Source organism: Desmodus rotundus, chromosome 7 (assembly GCF_022682495.2).
Source record: "Desmodus rotundus isolate HL8 chromosome 7, HLdesRot8A.1, whole genome shotgun sequence".
Taxonomy (NCBI): Eukaryota; Metazoa; Chordata; class Mammalia; order Chiroptera; family Phyllostomidae; genus Desmodus; species Desmodus rotundus.
Window position 1 is genome coordinate 128130785 of NC_071393.1, and position 23163 is coordinate 128153947.

Sequence of the window (23163 nt, forward strand, 5' to 3'; positions counted from 1 at the left end):
GCACCCTGGCTGGATGGCTCAGTTGGTTGGGACATCGTCCCATCCACCAAAAAGTGGCAGGTTCACTTCCTGGTCAGAGTGCACACCTACATTGCAGGTTTGACCCCCACTTGGGGTGCAAACAGGGGGCAACCAGCCAATGTTTCTCACATCAATGTTTCTCTCCTCTCGCATCAATAAACATATCCTACGGTGAAGATTAAAAAAATTAGCGTTTTTCCATTTTAAGTGCACAGTTCAGCAGCATTAACTACATACACACTGTTGTACAGCCGTCCCCACCGTCCGTCCAGAACTGTGTCATTTCCCAAACTGACACTCTGTACCCATTAAACATTCTTCTTCCCCACCCCCAGCCCGATAACCACCATCCCACTTCATATCTCTATAAATTCGACTATTCTAAGGACTTCTTAGAAGCGGAATCCTATAGTATTTATAATTGTGTGATGGGCGTATTTCCCTTAGCAAAATGTCATTGACATTCATCCGTGCCGTGATGTATCAGAATTTGTCTTTTGAAAGGCTGACTAATATTCCATTGTGCGTATATACCACATTTTGCTTATTTGTTCATCCGCTGATGGACACGTGGGTCGCTACCACCTCCTGTCTGTTGTGAACACTGCTGCTAGTTTTGTGGGTGCCTACATATCTCTTTGACTCCCTGATTTCAATTCTTGGGGTGTATACCAGAAGTGGAATTATTGGATCATATGGTAATTATATTTAACATTTTTTGAGTAACCACCACACTGTTTTCCACAGCAGAGTTAAGATTCTGAAGAACTCATTGTGGAGTGGGGAGGGGATTTAGAGAGATACAAAAGGGCAATTTTCATGCTCTTAAATTGGATGATCAAAACAGTGCCCCTCCCGGTAACAGTAACAGCAGCCGCACCGCCACCAGGAACACTCAGGAGCGCTGAGCAGGTGTGGTGCGTATGCGGAGCACCTCTGGTGCTTTGCTCCCTTACCCCTTTCCATCCCTCTGAGACAGGGCCCTTGCTAGGTCACATGACGGAATGCAGACAGTGAGGCTGGAGAGGTTAAGCAACTCACCCAGACCCAGGGGCATGAGGACCTGCACGATCTGATTCTGCGGCTGGCATTCCTACCCCCACGCCGGCTGTACCCCTTATCTCTCTGTCTCTTTCTGTCTAAAGAAGTTTATCTTGCGGTAGATTCACTGGTCTAGTATTTCCATTTCCTTTTGGTTTCTTTGTGTCTGTAAACTGAACAAGATCCTAGAAGAGGGCAGCGGTGGGCCAACAGCAGCCAACACCCAAACCACTGGGCTCCGGCTCCCCCACCAGTTCATGGAGGTCTGGGCAGGGCACCAGCATTATCTGTGGGTATGACCATGCCTGTCGGCCTTCCTGCTCTCACAGCCTCTGACTCTAATAAATTGCTGAAGATTCCGTTATCATTTCTTACCATGATCTGCTAGACTGGCCTCCAGCACAGGTCCTGGCACATAGCAGACGTTCAGCCTGGTTCTGTAGGAATGAAGGGATCAGAGAAAAGAACAAAGAGTCCTTCACACAAACCCGTGAAGGCGGGACCCTGCACCAAAGAGCCACACTCTCCATGAGGCCCCTCTGCTCTTGCTTCCTTGCAGATTCGACCACCTGGTGGCGATAGAGCGCACAGGAAGGGCTGCCGATGGCAACTACTACAACGCCAGGAAAATGAACATCAAGCATTTGGTTGATCCCATTGACGATCTTTTCCTTGTAGCCCAGAAAATTCCTGGAATCTCATCAACCGGTAAGCAAGAGGCACTGAGAATTCCACAAGAACGTCAGCACTGAATGCCTGTTTATTGACAGTTGAACACGGACAGGAAAGAGTTATATGGGGACCGTTGTTTTCCACTCCAGAGATGGTCTTTTTTTATTACGGTCCCTATACAGAATGACATCGTTGTTTAGAAATCCAGCGTTCCCGCAAGCAGCAAAGGCAAGTGCCATTTAACCTAGCATATCCTATTTTCCCAACTTTAAAATATTAAAGCTAATAATAGGATAATAATAAGAGAACCAAGGCATGGCATATTATTTTGGTCGTGTAAGTGACAGTGTCCTGTGTACACTGTGTCATCTTGTCATTGGCAAGCCCTTGGTTCTCATCTGTGCAGTGAAGCGAGCAGGGCAAAAGCTCTCGGAAAGGTGGAACAGTGACGGGCCGAGTGCAGAAGAAGCCACCGCAGAGCCAGGGCTGGGCTGCCTTAGCTCACTGGGAAGTCAGAGAACAGGGGGCCGTGGGACGGGCTCAGGGGATCAGCCTGGGACGAGCTGCTGCTGCCCACTTCTCCCCTGGTTGCACGTCTCCTGAAGTCCCTTAGGGTTTAGGACATTCGGCCTGTGGTGGGGGCAAGATGGGGAAAGACACAGGCACGCCCCCCAGAGGGACAGCACACCTGGTCCTTTGTCCTGAGGGCTTTTATTTCTCTCTTGTAGGCGGGAATCTCAGCAGAGAGTCTCAGGGGAGGGCCCCGGTAGAATACTGATCAGCTTTCCAAGTGTGTCTTTTCAGGGTCGTGGTCTCCAGTGATTGGTCGGTGCCAGGGCAGGGGGTCCTTAGTCATTGCTGCTGGTCCTGAGGCCACCATGGTGTCACTTGTCTGGTTTTGCTGATTTTCTGGGCCTGGAGCTGAAGCACAACTGAGGCCTAGATGTTATCCTTAGGGAGGAAAAGTTAAGAAGTTTAAACCGCATGACCATCGATATGAAAGGTCAGGGAGGTCTAAACCCCGGGAGCAGTGATACGCTAGGGGAGGAAAGGTCCCCCTGGGGGTGAGGGCCTTGTCTTCCCAGTCTTGCCTGTTGCTAGGCACCCGGGGCTCTCTGCCCTGGTGACCTTCTTCTGTACGTGGCCGGTTGTGCCGGCTCTGCTCCTGTCTGTCTGCCGACAACAGCCTTATGAAGCACATGAATTTTAAATATGTTAACTATATGATTAGGGCAGTATTTTGATTGCTAACAATATCACAGTGTGACCACTTGTGTAAAGTACAGAACTTCCTAGTTTTCAGAGAGGTTTCACATTTCTTGCATTGTTGAAGCCTCTTTAAAACCCCGTGAGGTAGATGAGGCAGGTATATCGTGTCCAAAGCTGAGGCCTAGCGGGGCTTCTTGAGGCTGCCCAGCTCCCTGGGTTGCTGGGAGAATCAGAATGGAACCCAGACTCCTGAGACCACACCCGGTAGGCTTTCCATGGAATCTGTGGATTTCTGAAAGGCTGCATGTAACTCCTACGGAGAACCAGCCTTCCTCCTCCCCTGGGGGTAGGTCATTAAGGCCTGTTTGCCATTCTGTGTTTATCTGTTCTCTCAAACACTCCACAGTGCTTCCCAGACTCATTAGTCACCTTAGGCTTTTAAGGTTTTTGATGAGACAATGAAAGTCTTCAGCTGAGTAGGAAGTGTCTGCCAATCTGCCCTGGTCCTTCCCAGAAGAGGCTGTGGGTGTGGCACCCGCAGAGCAGTTGGCTTTGTGCTTCCTGTCTCTCTGGGCAGGGCAGGCGGAGGACCTAGCAGGGGTGTCCAACCTGTGGCCTGCGGGCAGCGCGCGGCTCAGGATGGCTGTGGTTGCAGCCTGAGGCTATGAATACAAACACAAAATTGTCAATTTATTTAAAACATTATGAGATGTTTTTGTGATGATGTGTCACAATGTATTTAATGTGTGGCCCAAGACAACTCTTCTTCTTCCAGTGTGGCACAGAGATGCCAAAAGGTTGGACACCCCTGACTAGGGCTTGGGGGGAGAATCCAGGGCGGAGAATGAAAGGGTCTCCGAGTCCACGCCGCACAGACCCCGCTTTGTGCCGATCCCCGGAGTAGGCTCCCAGAGACCCCAGAGCAAGCAGACGGAGCTGACTGTGCCTTCACAGCCCTGCCTTCGTGGACCTCTGCCCGTCTCTCAGGGCCTCGGGGGCTTACGCGGTGCCTGCCCACAGCCCCCACCCAGCAGGGATACCCCCCAAATGTCCTTTCTCTCCTCTGTTCCACGAACACCCCATTCCTCAGTTTCCCCAGGCAGCTGCCTTGTGTTCATGCAGCACCGAAATGGAACCAAGACGCCCACCATTCATTGCTAGCCCCGATCTGACCCCCTCGGAGACTCTGGAGCTTGGCAAGGAAAACAAGGTCATGGACAGGATGAAATTCGTCAAATGCCAAAGAGCCGAGGCAGAAATAGACAAAAAGCCACTGCAGGTGTTGCTATCGTTGCCCTCATTCAGCGGGCCGGCCTGGATCTGGAACACAGCTCTGAGAAAACCCCAGGCTGCAGATCTATGGAATTTGGCCACTCACAACTGTTCGATTCTCCCGGCCGAGTCCATGTCTCTGATGCTCGAGGTGGGTCATCTCCAGTTCCCCTCCCCACCACCTCCTGATGAGCGCTGACCTCCGGTGAATTTCCCGCACAGCCCAAGCCTTTGCAGAAACAGACACAAACCCGGTCATTCAATCATACGAGGCATAATGATGTTCAGTCAATGTGGACCGTATGGACCACGGTGGCCCCAGAAATGATGATGGAACTGAAAAATTCCTGTCTCCTGGGGACCTCGCACCTGTCCTAACGCCACAGAGCATTGCGTTACTCATGAGTTTGTGCGGATGCTGGCGGAGACACACCTGCAGCGCTGCCGGGAGCACAGGTGTGTGGCGCATGCAGTCAGGTACGGGACGGGCTACTTGTTCATGATCTTGAACAACTAATTGTTACTGGTTCGTGTAGTTACTACACTATGTCTTATTGTCATTTCGGAAGGCACTCCTGCCATATAAAAAGTTTGCTGTGAAGCAGAAAGCCATGTTACGTTTTACGTTGCCTTCAGCCCCATACCTCTCATGGTTACTGCATCATGTACTCTTGTGCTTGATTTAGGCTTGTGTTTTGATCATCTCGGCCATAAGTGAACAAAATCACCACTTATGTTGCTGGTAAGAGGCCATGTTGAGTGACTGACGTAGCAACTTAATTGAAAGTATCAAGGACTACACAGGTGGAGGAAACTCAGCGATGAGGGCTGCTCGCCTGCCGGGCGTGTCCTGTTCCACCAGAGCCACGATGCAGAAGAAGAAGAACCAAGCGACAGAAGCTGCGAAAGGGTCTGGTCCACTGAAGGCGACGAGCGGAACAAAAATTTGAGAAGGGACCAGATCAGATGTGGAGAAACTTCTACTGACCTGGATGGAAGACCAGACAGCGGCGTGTCCCTCTCAGCACTGTGACAATCGCGACCGAAGCAGAAAGCTTGTTTGCAATGTTGAGAGAAAAGGCTGGACCCGATGACGGCGAGTTTGCTGCGAGCTCCAGGTGACCACAAGGTGCAAGAACCGTCACTCCTTGCATCGCGTGAGAGCCAGCGGTGAGCGTGCAAGCGCTGAGCTGAGCGATGTTTAGAAACTCTGGACAAGCTGACTGTGGGGGGAAACGGCCTCCCAGAGCAGACACTCAACGTGGAGGACACCTCCCTGTCTGGAAACAGATGCCCGAACGGACCCCCATCCATAAGGAGGCCGAGTCAAGGCCAGGTTTCAAGGCTTTCAGGAGAAGACCACCGTCTTCCTTGGGGCGATGCTGCAGGCTACACATTGAATCCCTTTGTGATGTGGCCCAGTGAGAACCCCAGGCCTTCAAGCTTCTCTCTAAGCACACACCACCAGTGCACTGCAGGAGCAGTAGGAAGCTGTGGATGACCCAGCTCCTCTTCCAAGATGCCCTCCTGAACGACTACGTCAGCGAAAGGGGGAGGTATGCTTGGAGAATAGCACCTTTCAAGATTTTGCTTATTGGTGGCAATGCTCCCAGACATCCTCCTTTTATTGATGATCTTCATCCCAATATCAAAGTATTTCTGCCTCCAAACATTCCCTCTTTGACCCAAACAATAGAGTGAGGAGTTAGAGCAGCTGTTAAGGCCTCCTGCCAGCAGAGGACCTCTGCCCGGGCTACTGCTGCACCGAGGGAGACACCGAGAAGACACTGATGCAGTTCCGGAAGGATGGGAGCGTCTGTGACAGCACCAAGACCCTTGCCTGGGGAGGGCTGATGTCACCAAGGAGTGTATGAATGGCATTGGGAAGAAGACACTCAAGAGGTTCATCCATGACTTCGAAGGATTTTCCAAGGATGCGGAGGTTGCGAACACCACCAAGGCTGTGGCTGAGGGGACAAATGACTTTAACCTGCCTGTGGTGTGGGTGACCTTGAGGAGCTCTGAGCAGTGGGTCCTGAGGAACTGACTAATGTGGAGTGGCTAGAATTGGAGCAGGAACTCAGAGCTGAAGAAGCAAGGGAAAAGGAACCTATGGGAGGAAAAAAAAGAAGAACCCCGAGAATATAAATGGTGAAGGGTTTCGCAGAAGCTTTTGCAGATCTCAACAAGCTCCTTAAAAAGTTTGCTAACACGGACCCCACCGATGAACGGTTTTCACTAACAGATCGGAAGGTTCACGATGCATTATTTGCTTACAAGCAAATCTATGACGGAAACAAGGAACAAGTCAAGCAAATCACCTCGGACATATTTCAGAAAGGAGGCACACCTCTGGAGAGCCTCAGGCAGGTCCTTCAGGAGGTCATTCCAGAGGGAGGCCTTGGCATCCCAGAGAGGCCAGCTCCATGCACGTTGTTGCCCCCGGAACCTTCGGGAGGGACTGGATGCGGAGCCGGAAGACAGGGGTATTGATGATGAGAACCCTGTGTAGACCCAGGCTGATGTGTGTGTCCGTGTCTTCATTTTAACAAAGTTTAAAAAGCAAGAAGAAATTTTAAAAATTAAAAAATAGGAAACAGCTTATAGAATAAGGATATAAAGAAAGAAAATATTTTTGTACCACTGAACAATGTGTGTGTTTTAAGCTAAGTATTATTACAAAAGGGTCAAAAAATAAAAGAATTTTTAAAGTTTGTAAAGTAAAAATATTATAATTAGCTAACGTAAATTTATTACTGAAGAAAGAAAAATATTTTTTTATAAACTTAGGGTAGCCTAAGAGGACAGCATCTGTAAAGTGTGCGGTCGTGTTCAGGGATGTCGTGGCCCTTCACAGTCACTCACCACCCACTCACTGACTCAACCCAGAGCAACTTCCAGTCCTGCGAGCTCCGTCCACGGTCAGTGCCCTGGACAGGTGCACCATTTAAAAAAATCTTCTAGATCATATTTTTACTGTACCTTTCCTATGTTCAGATACACAAATACCATTGTGTTACAACTGCCTGCTATTCAGTACCTTCACATGCTACACAGGCTTGTAGCCTGGGAACAATGGGCTATCCCTCATAGCCTAGGTGCCGTAGGCTGTACCACCCGATTTCGTGTCTGCACGCTCTGATGTTCACACAGCGAAGCCACCCGCTGAGGCAGTTCTCAGAATGTACCCTTGTTAACTGGCGCCTGATTAGACAACATGCTGGAGGCCCGGGAGGCCCGGCTCTGCTCCTGAGGCCCTTGGACAAGCACCTTGGACAAACGGTTATCTTGAGGCAATTACAGCCATGTTCCACAGGCAGATTCACTGATCTCTAATCTATAGAACACTCCAGAAATACCCGGACCCAGAGGACCACATGGTGTGCTAGGGTCCCACCTCAATGGACACAGGCTGCAGGGCTGGTCATTTTTTTCCGTCGTGTTCCTGTAAGGGCGGGGGGACCTGTGGGTTATTTTTAGCCAGGTCACCTATTTTGAACACTATTAATTCCACCAATGGATTAAATAATTTCTAACATGTATCTATCCAAACATACTCAGTCTAGCATTTGTTATGCTAATTAACAAATCCTCTGGTGCGGATGGACAGATCGGCCTTTAGACAGTGGTCTCTTTCAGATGCTACCCAGCCACCCCCCCGGGCTCTGTATTCCCACAAGGCTGCCCTCTGGTTGGCATAGATCAAAATTAACTGACACGTATACATTCCACGTTCTTTAAACGGAAGCCTTGAAAGTAAGTTACAGACTTGACTTAAAAAAGCTATACCAGTTCACTTCTGCCAGCAGAATGCCACCTGGTCACACTAATGGGAGCAGGGACTTGTGGCCCCTGACTGGGCAAGAGCCACTGATGAAAGGAGAGGAAGCTCCTCCCCACACCTGTGCCAACATAGAGGGCGTGCCATTTGTGACTAGAGGACATGACCCAGGAAGGGACATAGCCACACTCTGGTGAGTTCCAAACTCCGACTCACTTGTGACTAGAGAAGTTTCTAGAATACCTAAAGGAGAGGTACAACATCTCCTGGTTGTCTGAAATACATCCAGAGCCAACCCCTTTCGCTTCCCGGAGGCAGCAGGTACCTGTGCAGAGGTGGCCCTGCTCCCAAACCTCCCGCCATTGGCCTCAGCCTGTGTGCACTGACCCAGTTTGTCTTGCCTCCAGGGGTCGGGGACGGAGGCAATGAACTTGGGATGGGCAAAGTCAAGGAGGCCGTGAAGAGCCACATACGAAATGGGGATGTCATCGCCTGTGACGTGGAGGCCGACTTTGCTGTCATCGCTGGTGAGTGCTCGAAGGGCTGCCCAGTCGGGCCTGGCTGCCCAGGCGGAGGGACCTGGCTTGGAGCCTATCCAGCCAGAAGCTTGTTATCCAAAAGATACAAAGACCTCTAAAAACTCCATGATAGGAAAACAAACAGCCCCATTAAAAAATGGACAAAAGACCTGAAAGAGATACCCACCAAAGATGCAGAGGTGGCGAGTGAGATCTGAAAGGACGTCCACATCCTATGTCTCTGGTGTCCACTCTCAATTCGCTTTCCTGCTGGCACACCCAGAAGAGGGAGAAGAAACCCTCCCGAGTTTACCTGCTGTTGGCAGACCCCTCATCTGCCCGTCTCCTTTATCCTGGGGCCTGGGATCGGAGGGGAAGGGAGCCTCCGGAGAATTTCTTGGGAAGTTGGCAGATTTCCTGTAGTTTATCTGCCACCCAGAATGCAGGTTCTTTGTTTAATTGATCAAACCCCATGGGCTTGGCCACCGCATCACTGATGTGGAGACGTCAGCAGCAGGTCGAGTCCCCTGAAGAGAGGAGGTGATCCCATTTGACAGTGGGGACAGGGTTGTTTGGAAAGAAAGCTTCGGATGAAAACCTGTGGGCTTGGGGCTGAGAGAGATGAACAGGGGCCCTTCGAGTTAGGGCTGGGAGCTGCTGGACCTGAAGGCAGAGAGGTGTGTCTGTTCCCTCGGCTCGGGGTCCGTGAGAAAGACCAAGGGCCAGGGAATCAGGCAGGCCGACGGCTGCTTATTTTCCAGCCTCGCTGGCCTCACCCCAACAATGGCTCTCTGTGATGGTTAGGAGAAACCTCTGGAAGGTCCCGGGCTGGGTGCTCAGAGAGATTTGTTGCTTTTGTAGCAGGCCAGGGGGGCAACAGGCAGAGAGATCTCCCAGGAGAGTGAATCAGGAGGAATGGCAGCCCTGCCCGCCTCCATCCTCCTCCACACCGGACCCTGGGGATGGAGCGGACCTAGCACAGGTCAGCAGCTTGTCATACCCAGCTACAGCCAGGCCCGACGGGGTCCACTGGCCCTCGGTGCCCTGGCCCTAATGGTGTGCCGTCCTGTCCTGTTTGGGGCTGCATCCCAAGCCAGCATCGAGGTGACAGTGTGCAGTAGGGCCCAGGTCACATGGGGCCTCCGGCAGCAGGGGCTCTGCCTGTGGGCTCAAGTCCAGTCCCCTTTCCTGGCCCTGGGGCCCCTCAGCCTCATGTCCTTGATCCCCACCCTGTACCCCATGACCCAGCCACGCTGGGCTCCTGTCGTTGCTCAAACATAGTGTGGGTTTAGTTGTTTTCTGTCGCAAAGATGAGGTAACAACCATACTATAGACCTTTTCAAGGCAGGTAGAGACAGGTGGTGGGAGAGGTGAAAATCTCACTGTAACAGTCAGCATTTTCAGTTCGCACATTGGCTTCTAATGCTCACACTCAGTGCACCCCCGCTTTACGTCCTGGCCGCCTGGTAGACCCGCACTTCACGCACTTCTCTCTCCCTTTAACATCACTTCACAAATATGTTTTTACTTTCCACACTTGCATGGAGGTTGAGTGTGGGCTTGGGAGTGGCACAACAACATGGATATTCTCACCACCACCGTGCTGCACACCCAGACATGTTTGACGTGGTCCGTTCTATGGCATGTGGGGGTTTTAACCACAGTTAACAATTTTTTAATTTTTTTAAAAAAGAACATGGGCTCCGGAGGCAGCAGCCTGAGTTTGCATCTCACGCCCATCACTTACGGGCTGTGTGGCTTTAGGCAAATGACTTAACGCCTCTGTGCCTGTTCCCGGCTTTGTAAATGAAGATTATAACACCCATGCCTCACGGGCTTATTATAAGGATGCCAGGAGCTAATCCATGTAACACGTTAGAACAGCGCCACGCATTGCAAATATTCAATCAAAGCAAGTTCCTTTCTTCCATCGTCTATAAGGGACCACTGATGACAAGAATCACCATTATGTTATGTCCCTCTAACAAAGGGAAGCACCGTCGTTTATAACCATAGAATGGAATTGACTACCAGGGGCGGCTCAATTTCAGAGATGTAAATGTCAAAACACGTGCATCTCAGAAGCAGTGGAATACGGTATTATCATCACGTGATTGTCACCCATCATACTCTGATATATGCCTTTAGTGTCATGCCACCTGCCTTTGTACCCAGTGGGTATTTGGATTTTTCTACCTTCACCCTTCCCCTGGCAAATTCTACCCAGCCTGCAAGGCCCCTATGAAATGAGCCTTTTCTGTGCATCTTCTCTGAGTCTGTCGGAATGAGTGCCCTTCTCAGTGCTCCCCTAATCCTTTGTGGACGTCTCATTCACGGATTGTGCCGCCCTGCAGTTGGCTGTGTGGGTAGCCCCTCTCTGCCCTGACTGAAAGGCCCTCTTTCTTTTTTGATCCTCTTGCACCTAGAGCTTAGCAGGTCCTTAATCCATCCTTCTTCAACCGAGTGGAGAACTAACTCAAGCAGGTTTCAGAGAAGAGCCAATGAGGTAGTCCCCACAATGGGAACTAGCCCTTTGGGGCAGGCTGACCATGGAGGAAGGACGTGGGGCTGACTTGGGTGTCATCGTCAAGCACAGGAAGAGGTGCGACAGCGCGGCGTGGTGGAGCTGGCACCTGCTCCTCTGAGGACAGGCCTCCATGCCGCTGAGGTCTCAGGGTAGCCGCGCCACACAGCGGCATTCTGGAATGGCTTCCTCTCTCTCCGCTGGAGTCTTTTCCTCTGGTGGCCATTAACAGTTCTTAACCCGGATGGTTTAGAGCAAAGCTTCTCAAACTTCAACTTGAATCAGAATCTCATGGAAGGTTTAGTAAAGCTCAGCTTGCTGCCCATTCCCCCGCGGAGTTTCTGATTAAGTAGACCTGGGCTACAGCCCAAGAATTCGTGTTTCCAGTAAGGTCCAGGTACGACTGGTGCCACTGGCCTTGGGACCACTCTTGAGATGCGTTCTGATGCTCGGAGGCAGGGTCATGGTGCACCGCATGACCTTTCCGGTTCTGTGTTGCAATCTTTTGTTCTAGGTGTTTCTAACTGGGGAGGCTATGCCTTGGCCTGTGCTCTGTACATCCTGAACTCATGTGAGGTCCATGGACGTTACCTGAGAAGGGCCATTGGGCCCTCCAGAGCACCTGGGGGACAGACCTGGACTCAGGCGCTCCCATCCATTGATAAGGTAACACACCCCCACCGGCCACTCCGTGGAAGCGACCTCCCCCTGGGTGAGGAGCAGGCCTGCTGCTCTGGGCCATGAGCCACGGGCTGGCACTGTTGCTGCCTGTCCATGGCCAGAGGCAGAGCCCACCTAGAAGCAAAGGTTCTCCAGGTGGACTGGTGAGGTGACCTTTGACCTACTCATGATCCTGAAGTATTATGGCGGATCTGATCCCAATGACCATTTTCCTTCTAGTGTGACTTGAGGCAAGTTGCTTAACCTCTCTGAGCCTCATTTCCTTCCTCTGTACAATGGGCACTAGCAGCATTGTTGGGTGAACCAGATGCACAGGCAGACCTTGGAGATGCTGCAGGTTCGGTTCAGACCGCTGCAGTAAAGCAGGTGTCACAATAAAGTGGGTCGTGGTCTTTTGCCTGGAGGGCCTTGCCTTCTGTGTGTAAGCAAATGCAACATCTCTGAGGGCGCAATAAGGCGAAGCGCAGTAAAACGTATGCCTGTAGCTGCAGTGTCCTCATCGCCCCTTTCCAAGGTTTACCATCCAGCCAAGACTCTAAAACCTCAGGGGGGATGGGACAATTAGCCAGCCCACAATGTGCTAAGGTTGGGGGTGCTAGGGTGGGGAGAGCATCCTGGAGGCTGGAGGCTGGACAGAATGAACCCAGTGGAAGGGGAGGCACTCTGGAAAGGAGGCGTGGCGGGAACAAGAAGCTGGGCCAGGAGGATGAGCTCAGTGCTGGGGTGGGGAGGGCAGGGGGTGTGCTGGAGAAAAGCGGGGCTTCTGAGCCCCAGGTCCACAAAGAAGGGCCCAGGGGCTCTTTGAAATGCTTTGTGAGACTGTTCCATACGTGGATCTTTCTGGGCAAGAATCTGTGGTTTCATTGGATCCTCCGAGTAGTGCGGGGTCATTAACAGCCCCAGGGCAGACAGAGATCACGTTTGCTGTATCCATGAAACCATGGTTGCCTCACGGAGGGTCCCATTGAGAAGTGATAGGGAGCACGCAAGGGCCTTGAGCAAGGGAATGGGGCCACACTGGGTGGCTTTCTCGTGAGCGCGTCTGACTGCAGAACCAGCCGCCTGAAGGGCTGTGTGGGGTCAGGGCATTCCGCAGTGGACCAGTGCTGAGGGGGCAGGCATCCCATATGCGGATGGATGTTTAACTTCTGTGGCCTCACACAGACGGTGGGGAGAACGCAGGAGAGAGAAGGTCAGCCCTGTCCACGGGGCTGGCAATTCTGCCCCAGAGCCTGAGCTGGTTGGACCCTCTGCCACCTTCCTCCGGCTCAGCTCCCAGGCTCTGCTGGAGCAGGCCCCACCCCACTGACTCCCATTCCAGACCCAGCCCACCTCCCCTGGTGTGCCAAGCAGAGCCGGGGCGCCTGCCCAGGAGAGAAGCTGGGGGTGCCTCAGTCTCCAAAGGGCACCTTCTGTGGGAATATTTTTTTGCCCCATTTTTTTCTCCCTTTTATTCCTCTGCACCGTATACCCCCCTCCCACCATCATTCCCCCTGCCTTAGTTCATGTCCATTGGTCATACATATAAATTCTTTGGCTTCTCCATTTCCCATACTATTCTTAACCTCCTCCTGTCTATTTTGTACCTACCATTTATGCTTCTTATTCCCTGTATCTTGCCCCCATTCTCCCCCACCCCGCTGATAACCCTCCGTGTGATCTCCATTTCTGTGAACCTGTTCCTGTTCTAGCTGCTTAGTTTGTTTTTGGTTTTGTTTCTGTTTTTTTCGGTTCAATTGTTGATAGTTGTGATTTTGTTGTTATTTTACTATTTGTATTTTTGATCTTCTTTTTCTTAGATAGTCCCTTTAACATTTCATATAACAAGGGCTTGGTGATGATGAACTCCTTGAACTTGACCTTATCTGGGAAGCACTTTATCTGCCCTTCCACTCTAAATGATAGCTTTGCTGGGTAGAGTAATCTTGGATGTAGGTCCTTGTCATTCATGACTTTGAATACTTCTTTCCTGCCCTTCTTGCCTGCAAGGTTTCTTTTGAGAAATCAGCTGATAGCCTTATGGGCACGCCTTTGTAGGTAACTCTCCTTTCCTCTTGCTGCTTTTAAGATTCTCTCTTTATCTTTAATCTTGGGTAATGTAATGATGATGTGCCTTGGTGTGTTCCTCCTTGGGTCCAACTTTCTTGGGACTCTCTGAGTTTCCTGGACTTCCTGGAAGTCTCTTTCCTTTGCCAGATTAGGGAAGTTCTCCTTCATTGTTTTCAAATAAGTTTTCAATTTCTTGTTCTTCCTCTTCTCCTATATGAATGGGTGTTTAAACATTTAAAGATGTCCTGGAGGTTCCTAATCCTCTCCTCACTTTTTTTGACTTCTTGTTTCTCCATTCTGTTCTGGTTGAATGTTTTTTTCTTCCTTCTGCTCCAAACCATTGAGTCCCAGTTTCCTTCCTGTCACTGTTGGTTCCCTGTACATTTTCCTTTATTTAACTTTTCATAGCCTTCACTTTTTCCTCTATTTTGCGACCATACTCAACCATTTCTGTGAGTAACCTGATTACCAGTATTTTGAACTGTGCATCTGATAGGTTGGCTGTTTGTTTTCTCGCTTAGTTATATTTTTTCTGGAGCTTTGATCTGTTCTTTCATTTAAGCCATTTCTTTTTTTGTCTTTGTGTGCCTGTTATGTAGTAAGGGGTGGAGCCTTAGGTGTTCACCAGGGTGGGGCAACCCACGTGGTTGCATTGTGACGCTGTATGTGGGGGAGGGGCCCAAGAGGGGACAATGTCGCTTGCTCCACTCTCTGCCAGCTTTCAGTCACTCCCTCCACTACCCACAAGCAAATTGAGCCCTTCTTGTGCTGATTCCCAGTGGGTGGGCTTGTGTACGTTCTAGGACCCTGTGGGTCTCTCCAACGACCTCTCCTGTGAGGCTGGGAGTTTCTCCCGCTGCCGCCTCATCCCCCACAGGTGTTTTCAGTCAGTGGTTTGAGGCTTTATTTCCCCGCCCTGGAGCCCTGGGTCCTGTGGTCTATCTGGCTCCCCAGTTGTTCCTCCCAGTTTATCCGCATGCAAATATGGGACTGCCTGGTCTGCCAGCTGCCCCCTCACCCACCCCGGTCCTCCAGCTGCCACCTTACCTCAAGACCTTTCCACCCCAACTGCCCGTCTCCGCCCCTCCTACCTGCCTGGATATATGTTTCTTCTTTAACTCCTTGGTTGTTGGACTTCCATACCGTTCAATTTTCTGACAGTTCTGGTTATTTTTTCTCTTTAAATTCCTTGTTGTTCTCCTTTTGATTGTGCGAGGAGGCAAAGTATATCTACCTATACCTCCATCTTGGCCGGAAGTCAGTCTCTGTGGGAATTTTCCAGAGTAATTTGGATCACGGGAATATGGGGCCAAAGCCCTGAGTTTACACCTCAATCCCAGGTCAGAAGTAACTTCACCTGTGAGATGACAGTTTCACCTGAGGACAGGGAGGAGGGAGGATGGGCAGGCTGGACATGCCTTGAGAAACAGTGGAGGGAGCTGGGGTGTTTGTCCTGGAGGAGAGAAGACTGGGGGGGGGCACACACCCACATGGCTTCCTGGGGGAGGGGGTCAGGCAGAAAGCAGGCCTAAGACGGTGGTTACAAGAGCAGATTCTGGTTCAATGTAAGAAGAGCTTGTTCATCTCAGAGCTGCCCAGCTCCGCAAGTAGGGAGCTCTCAGACGTAGGGTCCAGGTCAGGGTGTGGGGAGGGGTTTCCCCTGCTGGGTCAGGCTGCACCCTGACCACAAGGCCTCTCCCAGGGAGTCCAAAACTTATGGCTTCACTTTCCCAGTCTCATGCCCCCAAAGGCATAGATTACTAAATGTTAAAGAAAAAAATCAAACCTTCTGGAAGTCGGGAACCAGGTCTCTTGTATCTGCTTGCCCAACAATCAGTAGAGGGAAACACAGTGCTGGGTAAATCCTTGTTGAATCCATGGGTGGATGGGTGGGTGGGTGGGTGGTTGGATGTGTGGGTGGGTGGATGGATGGGTGGATGGGAAAGTGAATGAATGAAAGCAGTGCTTTATTAGAGCAGTGGTTCTCAAACTTTAGAGGCATCAGAATCACCTCACAGGTATGTTAAACCACAGAGTGCGGGGCCCACCCCAGGGTTCCCAGTTCAGGAGGTCTGAGGTGGGCTGGAGAATCCAAGTCTCTGACAAGTTTCCCAGTAATGCTGCTGCTGCTGCTGCTGCTGCTGCTGCTGCTGCTGCTGCTGCAGGAACCGTAGTTTGAGACCCTGGGGTAGAGGGGGGTTGGTTTACAGTGTCCTGGACAAGGGTTGGTCTGGAGAAGACAATCCAAGAGGCAGGCAGTTCCTGAGCGCTGAGGCGGGAAGCAGCAGCTGAGATGGGGCAGGCATCCGGAGCTGTCACTTCCTCTTTTCTGTCTTTTCCCCCACATTGTCTTGTACCCTTTCTGATCCCTTTTCCCTTCTGCCTGTCTCTCCCTCTGCTTCTCCCTCACGCCTAAATCCCCCAGTGCTGCCTCTCTCCAACACCTGCCTGGATTGGCCTTGACTCTATTTTACAAATGAGGGAGCTGAGGCCACAACAGGGAAGGTGGCTTGCGCGGCACCGCCCTGCTAAGAGGAAGAGCTGAGGTCTGAGCCTGGGTGTCTCTAAGTCCATATTCTCTGGGCTTTTCCCAACATGGCCTAGAAGGCTCCTGGTTCCTGGTAAAGTATCAGTTCCCGGTAATGCCAGGCTGCTGTGCAGGATGGGAGGGAGACGCAGGACTCCACGGTAGAAGGGACATTTTCTGGGAAAATGGTCTGACCTAGAGGGACCCAGAGGGCTTTCTGTGCTTTCTTTGCACTTCCTGGATCTGAAGTGGAAAAAAAAACCCCTCAAGGTGCTGCCTCACACATGATTTCTGATTCATGTCCACATAAAAGCATGAACCCAGCCAAACACATTCACACAGCTCAAACACTTAACACCAGGGATGGAAAATTCTCCTTTCGAGGTTCCACCCAGTCCTTCATAAATGTATGAATAATGCCCCACCCTTGTAAAGAAAATTAAAAGGAACACTTTTAAAGCAAAAGTACAAACATATGTTTGTTGAACCCCTCCTCTGGGTCAGGCTGGGCTTGCCTGGGGGGACAGCGAGGGGTCAGACCTGGCCCCTCGGCAGGGAGCTCAGGGTCCACAGGGGAAACAACACACGAAAGGTAGTTTCAGGAGCCAGGATGGAAGTGGGCACAAGCTTCTGGGAGGACACAAGGAATGGGCACTTAGCTCATTCAGAAAGCTCAAGGAAGGCTGCCTGGAGGAGGTGGCACTCAGCTGGGTCTTAGAGGATGAGCAGGATATTGGTAGCCAGTGAGGAGGGAGGGAAGGGCCTTCTGGGCAGTGGGAAGGTGCAGGGACGTGAGGTGGTGCAGAGCTCAGGAGAATGACTACAATGGTCATACTGGAGTTCAGTGGGTCACTCCCTGGGGGTCCCTGGGTCACAAGAGATGCTGGGCAGAGCTGTGGCCTGAGATGGTGGTGAAGCCTGATTGGTTAGGAGCAGAGGAATGTCCCTCAATTCTGCTCTGTGAGTTGGGCCTTTCATATTGGGGGGCAGTCTGATCACAGCTGCAACAAGAGGGGGCACCATGCTGAGGAGCCCAGGTAGCCAAACCCTGACCACTCTGGCTGCTGGCTATGCCCTGGGTTAGACTGGAGGGCAGAACAAATAGCTGGAGAGCATTTCCCAGACCTTCGCAGGGACCAGGAGCCAATTGATGACAATTTACAGGGGGGACTAAGGATGGTTGGACTGATGGAAGGAAGGAAGGAAGGAAGGATGGAGGGACTGCTGGCTGGCTGGCTCGTGGGTTGGCTTGGTGGATGAACAGGCTGACGGGGGAGTGGATAATGGATGGATGAATGACACAGAGGGACAGGGACATGGCCTCTGGCTTCCCCCTGGGCTCCCATTCTCTTCCACACTTTCATCTCACTCCACTTTTTAAGTAACTTTTTTATGAGGCACAATTGACCTAAACCACAGAATCCCTCACTGGATGGTGTAGCCATCACCAAGATCACACACACAACAGCTCCAGCTCCCCAGGAGGCCCCTTTCTCCCACCCTACTTTGTTTTTGTTTTTGTTTTAAATCCTCACCTGAGGATAAACATTTTTCATTGCTTTTGGAGAGAGAGAGAGAGAAACATCAATCAATTGCTTTCTTGTATGGGCCCCGACCGGGAATCGAATCTGCAACCTGGATATGCGTCTGACCAGGAATCAAACCCATGACCTTTCGGTCTATGGGACGACACTCAAACCAACTGAGCCACACAGGCCAGGGCCCCCTGCCACTGTGAACAGCAACATCACCTAATCATGATTATCAGCCCACTGTGCTCCCAGTGGGAATCCATAGTGACCAGCCACACATTCAACTGGAAGTCACCTGGGACCTCTTTCCCTATCCACAATGAACAAGGCCCCTAGCCCTGTCCCCTCTGCCTCTCTTCTGTCCTCTGTCCCTCCTCTTCTGCTCCCCTGCCTGAGCCCGAACTGGTGTCCGGCCCCTCCCTGGTCAGTTCTCTTCCCCCCTGTCCCCCACCGCCACCCCCACTCCTGGAAGGTGGTGATTCCTGGGAAATTTTCAGGCAGTCTCTGTTGCCTCAGCTGACCCCCAGGGCTCTCAGAGGCCAAGTGCCAGCCGGTTCCTGGGGATTGGTCAGTGCACCCTGAGGACCACTAGGCCCTCCCCGGGACCCGAAGGATACAGATGCTGGGGGCAGGCAGCAAGCTGGGAGGAAATGGCCAAATGGCTCCAGAAGCAGTCCCTCCTAAAGGGAGGATGTGAGCCAGCGGAGAAATGGGAAAAAAGCCCAAACAAAGGCTGGGAAATGCCATTCTGGGTTGGGCGGCCCCTGGAGGGGCTGTTGGACAAAGAGCCCTCTGGAAGTGCTCTCAGCCTCCCTTCCACCTTGGCTCCCAGGGCAGAGCGGACACGCAGGTTCTCTGGCCAGCCGAGCACAGAGGCACTTCCCCGTGGCATTTGCCAACGCTTTCTCCATTGTTTTGAAAAGTTTTCATCAATGAGTGCTTCTCATTGCCCCTTGTTTGGCTCATTTCTGCTCTTTTGTCAGCTGTGGTCCTAGCTGCCCCTCCTCCTGAACAGTCTTCCTTGAGTCACTCCGCTGAAGGGGTTGGGTGCCCTGCTCTGTGCTGTGGGCCCCGTGGACGGTGCCTGCCTGAGCACTCCTCCAGACTGGGGACCCCTGGGGACAGGGACCTTGTCTCCGTTACCACTGTATCGCTGGTTCAGGGCCCGGCACACAGCAGGTTCTCAATAAAACTTCGACAGGCGACTGAATGAAGCAGCAATGCCTGAGCAGGAAGGTGGGAGCCTTCTCAGATCTTTCACATCTTCCTGTTCTGGATGCCTTGGTCCCCTGCTCTCATCCCCTCCTTACTTTGGTGCAGGAGGAGGAGTGGGGGAGATGACTTTGGCTTCTTCCCCCACAGGCACTGTCCTCTCTCTGTCTCTCTTTATGTAAGACCCACCTTCCTCAGGGGGACTGGAGCTATTCAGCTGGGACAGACACATTAGCGGCTCAGACAAGTGGAGGGAAAGAGAAGGAGGGGAATCACATCACTCAGGAAGGCTCTGGGCTGCAGGCCAGGGACCCCACCCTGCCAGTAATAGTCTGCCTCATTTGGTGAGTACCCACTGTGTGCTGAGGACCATGCTAGGTGCTTTGCTTGGATCATCTCATTTAATCCTCACAACAGTCCTCTGGAGGTGGCATCAGTATCATCAACCTCCCCATCATACAGATGGGGACACTGAGGCACAGAGAGGTTAAAACATCTGCCAGGAAAGACCAGAGTCAGGTCTGTCTGATCCCAAATCACTCTGCCTGCTGGGCCCTGGGCTGCAGCGTCGGGAGGGGCCTGCAGTTTTTCAATGGCCCTGCTTGCTGCAGAAACTTGTAGAAGGGGACAGCAACAGGACTTGGCCCGTGCCCCACCAGGGGCTAACAGTGGGCTCTCAGGAGGAATGGGGGCCTTCCTGTCACAAAGGCTGGGGGCAGGGAATCCGGAGCTGGCCACAGCCAGGTTGGCAGGAAGTAGCCCACGCTGCATCTGCAGAAGGAGTGAATCTTTAGTGTTTGTTAAGAAATGTAGGTTTTCATAAAAGCTTATTATTTGGTTACATGAAGGTAACTGGCAAAAGAAACAGCCCAAACTGCTCAGAGCGGCCCTTTCTGGAGGATGAGTTTGGGGCCTGACAAAGCCTGATGTAGGGCCCCGTTGTTTTTCATTATGAGTCTCCCAGTGGCAGTAACATTTTTAACCCACATTTTACTGTTCGGAAAGAGGCCATGTCAAGTCCAATGCTCTTCCTCCACTTACGTGTACGTGTGGCTTTCTCTTTCCTCCCCCTTCACTCCTCCTACCTTTGCCTCCTTTTGCTGCAGGAAGAAAAAATGTTGGGCATCCTGGTGCGGCACAGAATCCGCAGTGGTGTCTCGGGCATCGTGGGCATGGAGGTGGATGGGCTGCCCTTCCATGGCACCCACGCCCAGATGATCCAGAAGCTGTTGGACGTCACCATGGCACGCATGTGACCCTGCCCGTTACATGCGTGTGGCCACGATGGGTCTGGGGAGGAGCCTCTGCGGGCCCAGCTTCTTCCTGTGACAGCCTGCCCATAGACGCGGCCCTGGGGGAGCTGGGCTGGGCACGTCCCTGGGCGGGGTAGTGCGGGTGGACCAAGGAACCGTTCCTCTGGGGTTTCCAGTTTCTGATGTTGCTTGGAAGGTGCCAGAGGCATTGGCTTCAACCCTCCTGCACCCTGGCTTCTTTAGGTCACCCTCGTGGTGTGCTCAGAGAGTCTCCTGACACGCCCCCAAGGGGCCCCTGGTGAGCAGTCAGGCAGCAGGGGGACCGAGGCGTGGGCATCACTGGGCTGGAACAGCTCCCCAGCTAATGATAAAACAGTAAAATGCACACACATGTGGTGTGTGTGCATGAAACTGCAGGGCTTTGCTTAGCACCGTGACCAACAAAATATGTGCACGTCTGAATTGCTCTTTTTCCAACAGCGTTTTGTTTACTTAGGCCGAAGATCCCTCAACCTCACATTTATCACCGTGGCCTCTCCCTTCCCCTTGCCTCCCTTCACCCCCACCCCTCCCTTCACCCCCACCTCAGAACCTGGTACTTCTCCCCCCACCCCAATTATCTGCTCCCCCCAGCCTGGGGCCTGCAGAGGCGGGCAGCCCCGCTCCAGGAGCCGGGGACTGGGTCAGGGCTGTTTGGGACTTAGGTCGCTCACAGAGGCCCCCTGGGCAGCTCTGGCTGGCCTGTCCTTACCTCCTTCACAGCCTCCCACCGCACACTTCCCAACAGCGTCAGAAGCAGAGCCACCGACTGCATCCCACCCCACGCATCCCACCCCACGCACGCACTGGGCCTGTCCACTAGTATCTTGTGCTGGCTCATCCAGGGGCTGACCCTGCTTCTGGAGCCTGCTTAGTTTTATCTTCTTAAACGTGTCTCGTTCGATTCTTAAAGGGGCATTTGTTGTTAGGTGTGGAGCATGTGCTGTAGGTACAGTCAGCAGCAAAGACTAAGTGCAGAGTGAATCCACCTGGGTTAACTCCCCGTGCTCCCTGCTCGGGGCGTGGGGAAGCCCGTGGCAGACGTGGCTGGGGTGGGGAATGTCCAGGCCTCCCCATGTCATGCCGGTGGCGAGTGTCCAGCTGTGGTCTATGCTCCCACCGCCATGGCCTCAGGGCTGGTGTGCCCATTGCCACAAGCTCGCAGTCTCTCCGTCTGCAGCGTGTCACAGCTCCCTGAACCGCCTCCGCCCTCCGCTTCCCTGGCCAGGTCTCCTCCAATTACACTTTTTGTCCCTGGGTTGAGACTGCCGAGCTCCGTGCAACAGGGGACTCTGATTGATAGTGTCCCAGCATTTTTGACTTTTTGACACTAGACGAGAGAAAACATCACTCTGGTGAAGCTTCCAGCACTCCTCTGACTCATTCTGGGGAAAGACACTAATGTGCCTTTGGTTTTGCAACAGTAACAGCAGAATCCTGTTCCAGGGAGGGGAAGTCTAGGCACGCCCACGTAACAGGTTATCTTCCTGGGGAGATGATTAAGTTGTTTGGGAAAAAGGCTGACTCTGGGGTGGGGCCCAGAGAAGCCTGAGTGGGGGTCCCAGCTCCAGAGCGAGGCATCTAGGGGCCCTCTGCAGGAAGGGGCAGGCCCGTGGCCCTGCAGCAGAGGCTAAGGGGCAAGGGAAGGCCAGGAGGAGACGCCTTGGCAGGGTCCAGCCCAGGGACCACCAGAGCTCTGAGTTCACGGGTCCAGTTTCAGCACTTTTCCACAGTATGATTCCTGCTCAAGCGTTCAGTAAGGTTTTGTTCAGGTTTGTCCTAGTCTTGGCTATGCTTCGGAAAGGGACTGTCCACGTGTGGAGTGTCGCGGCAGTAACCTGGGAAGCTGGTTAGGGGGCAAAAGGCGATCCTGTCTTTTCATGGTGGGATTGGAGATGGGGTGGAACATCTCCCAGGATGGACTCAGGGGCACATGAGCATCCTTGGGTATTTCCAGGAATGTTGGGTGGGGGGTCCTGGGAAACAGGGCCTGGGATGCTCTGTGGGTGCTCAAGGGCAGGCTGGAGACCGTGGGCACATCGAGGTGCACATGCCCCTCAGCGCCTGCAGGTGGGACTCGAAGGCAAGCAAACCAGCTAAGGGGGCCAGGGCTCCTTGGCCCCCTGGCTGTCCTCAGGCCACATGCCACCCCCTCACTCAGCAGGCCAGGTGTTCCTCCGGGGTCATTCCCTGCCTCTCGCTGCACAGGCCCTGCAGACTGCCAGCCCCACCTAGTCCAGCCCACGGCATTCTGCTACTTCTCACCCATTCCATGTGGGTCCCACCGGCTCCGCAGGGAGGTCAAACTCTGAGACTCAGAACACCACCGCTCTGGGCAGGATGGAGAAGACGTAGCCTAAAGGCAGTCGCGTGGACTCAGTCTGCGTCGGTGACGTGGCCTGCTGGCCAGAAGAGCCGTGCATGAACAGAAGCACAGTGAGGCGGGCAGGCGGTCCCCTTCTTGTCGGTGCGGGCCCGACAGACTCAGTCTCACTTCAGATCCAAGCGTCACGCTGGAAGAGCCGGGTTTTGTTCAGATGAGGTAGGGGAAGGTGAGCGTTTAAAACCTGTTAGGTGGAGGTGGCTCTGAGTAGGAAAAGTGGTTCCACATGGGCTCATCGAAAGTTCAGATTTTCTTCCCCACCTTGGGTAGTAGCAGTGTCCTTGGTGCCAGTTGTCGCAAAATCGGACCATGATGATGGGGGTCATACAGGGATAACTCATAGGCTCTCACGACTTTTACAGTACAAACCAGCACCGATACCCAATATCTGATCTCAGAGTGCCCTTCTGAGGTGTTGAATTAAAGCAAATGGGCTTGAAATCCTACCA

At 52.6% G+C, this 23163-nt stretch overlaps 1 protein-coding gene across 9 annotated transcripts in view; it reads left to right on the forward strand.

The window, feature by feature from the left end:
* DGLUCY (D-glutamate cyclase) overlaps window positions 1-20738 on the forward strand; it is a 62792-nt gene extending 42054 nt beyond the window's left edge. For 8 of the 9 annotated variants that reach the window (XM_053928241.2, XM_045201754.3, XM_053928242.2 and 5 more), the window contains 4 exons: window positions 1622-1770; window positions 8404-8523; window positions 11553-11704; window positions 20146-20430. In XM_053928241.2, coding sequence (XP_053784216.1) covers window positions 1622-1770; window positions 8404-8523; window positions 11553-11704; window positions 20146-20295 — 571 coding nt within the window. In that variant the 3' untranslated portion in view covers window positions 20296-20430. Of the gene's footprint in view, window positions 1-1621; window positions 1771-8403; window positions 8524-11552; window positions 11705-20145 lie in introns of all 9 variants that reach the window. The other variant, XM_045201756.3, reaches the window with a different exon arrangement.
* Window positions 20739-23163: the final 2425 nt, after the last annotated feature.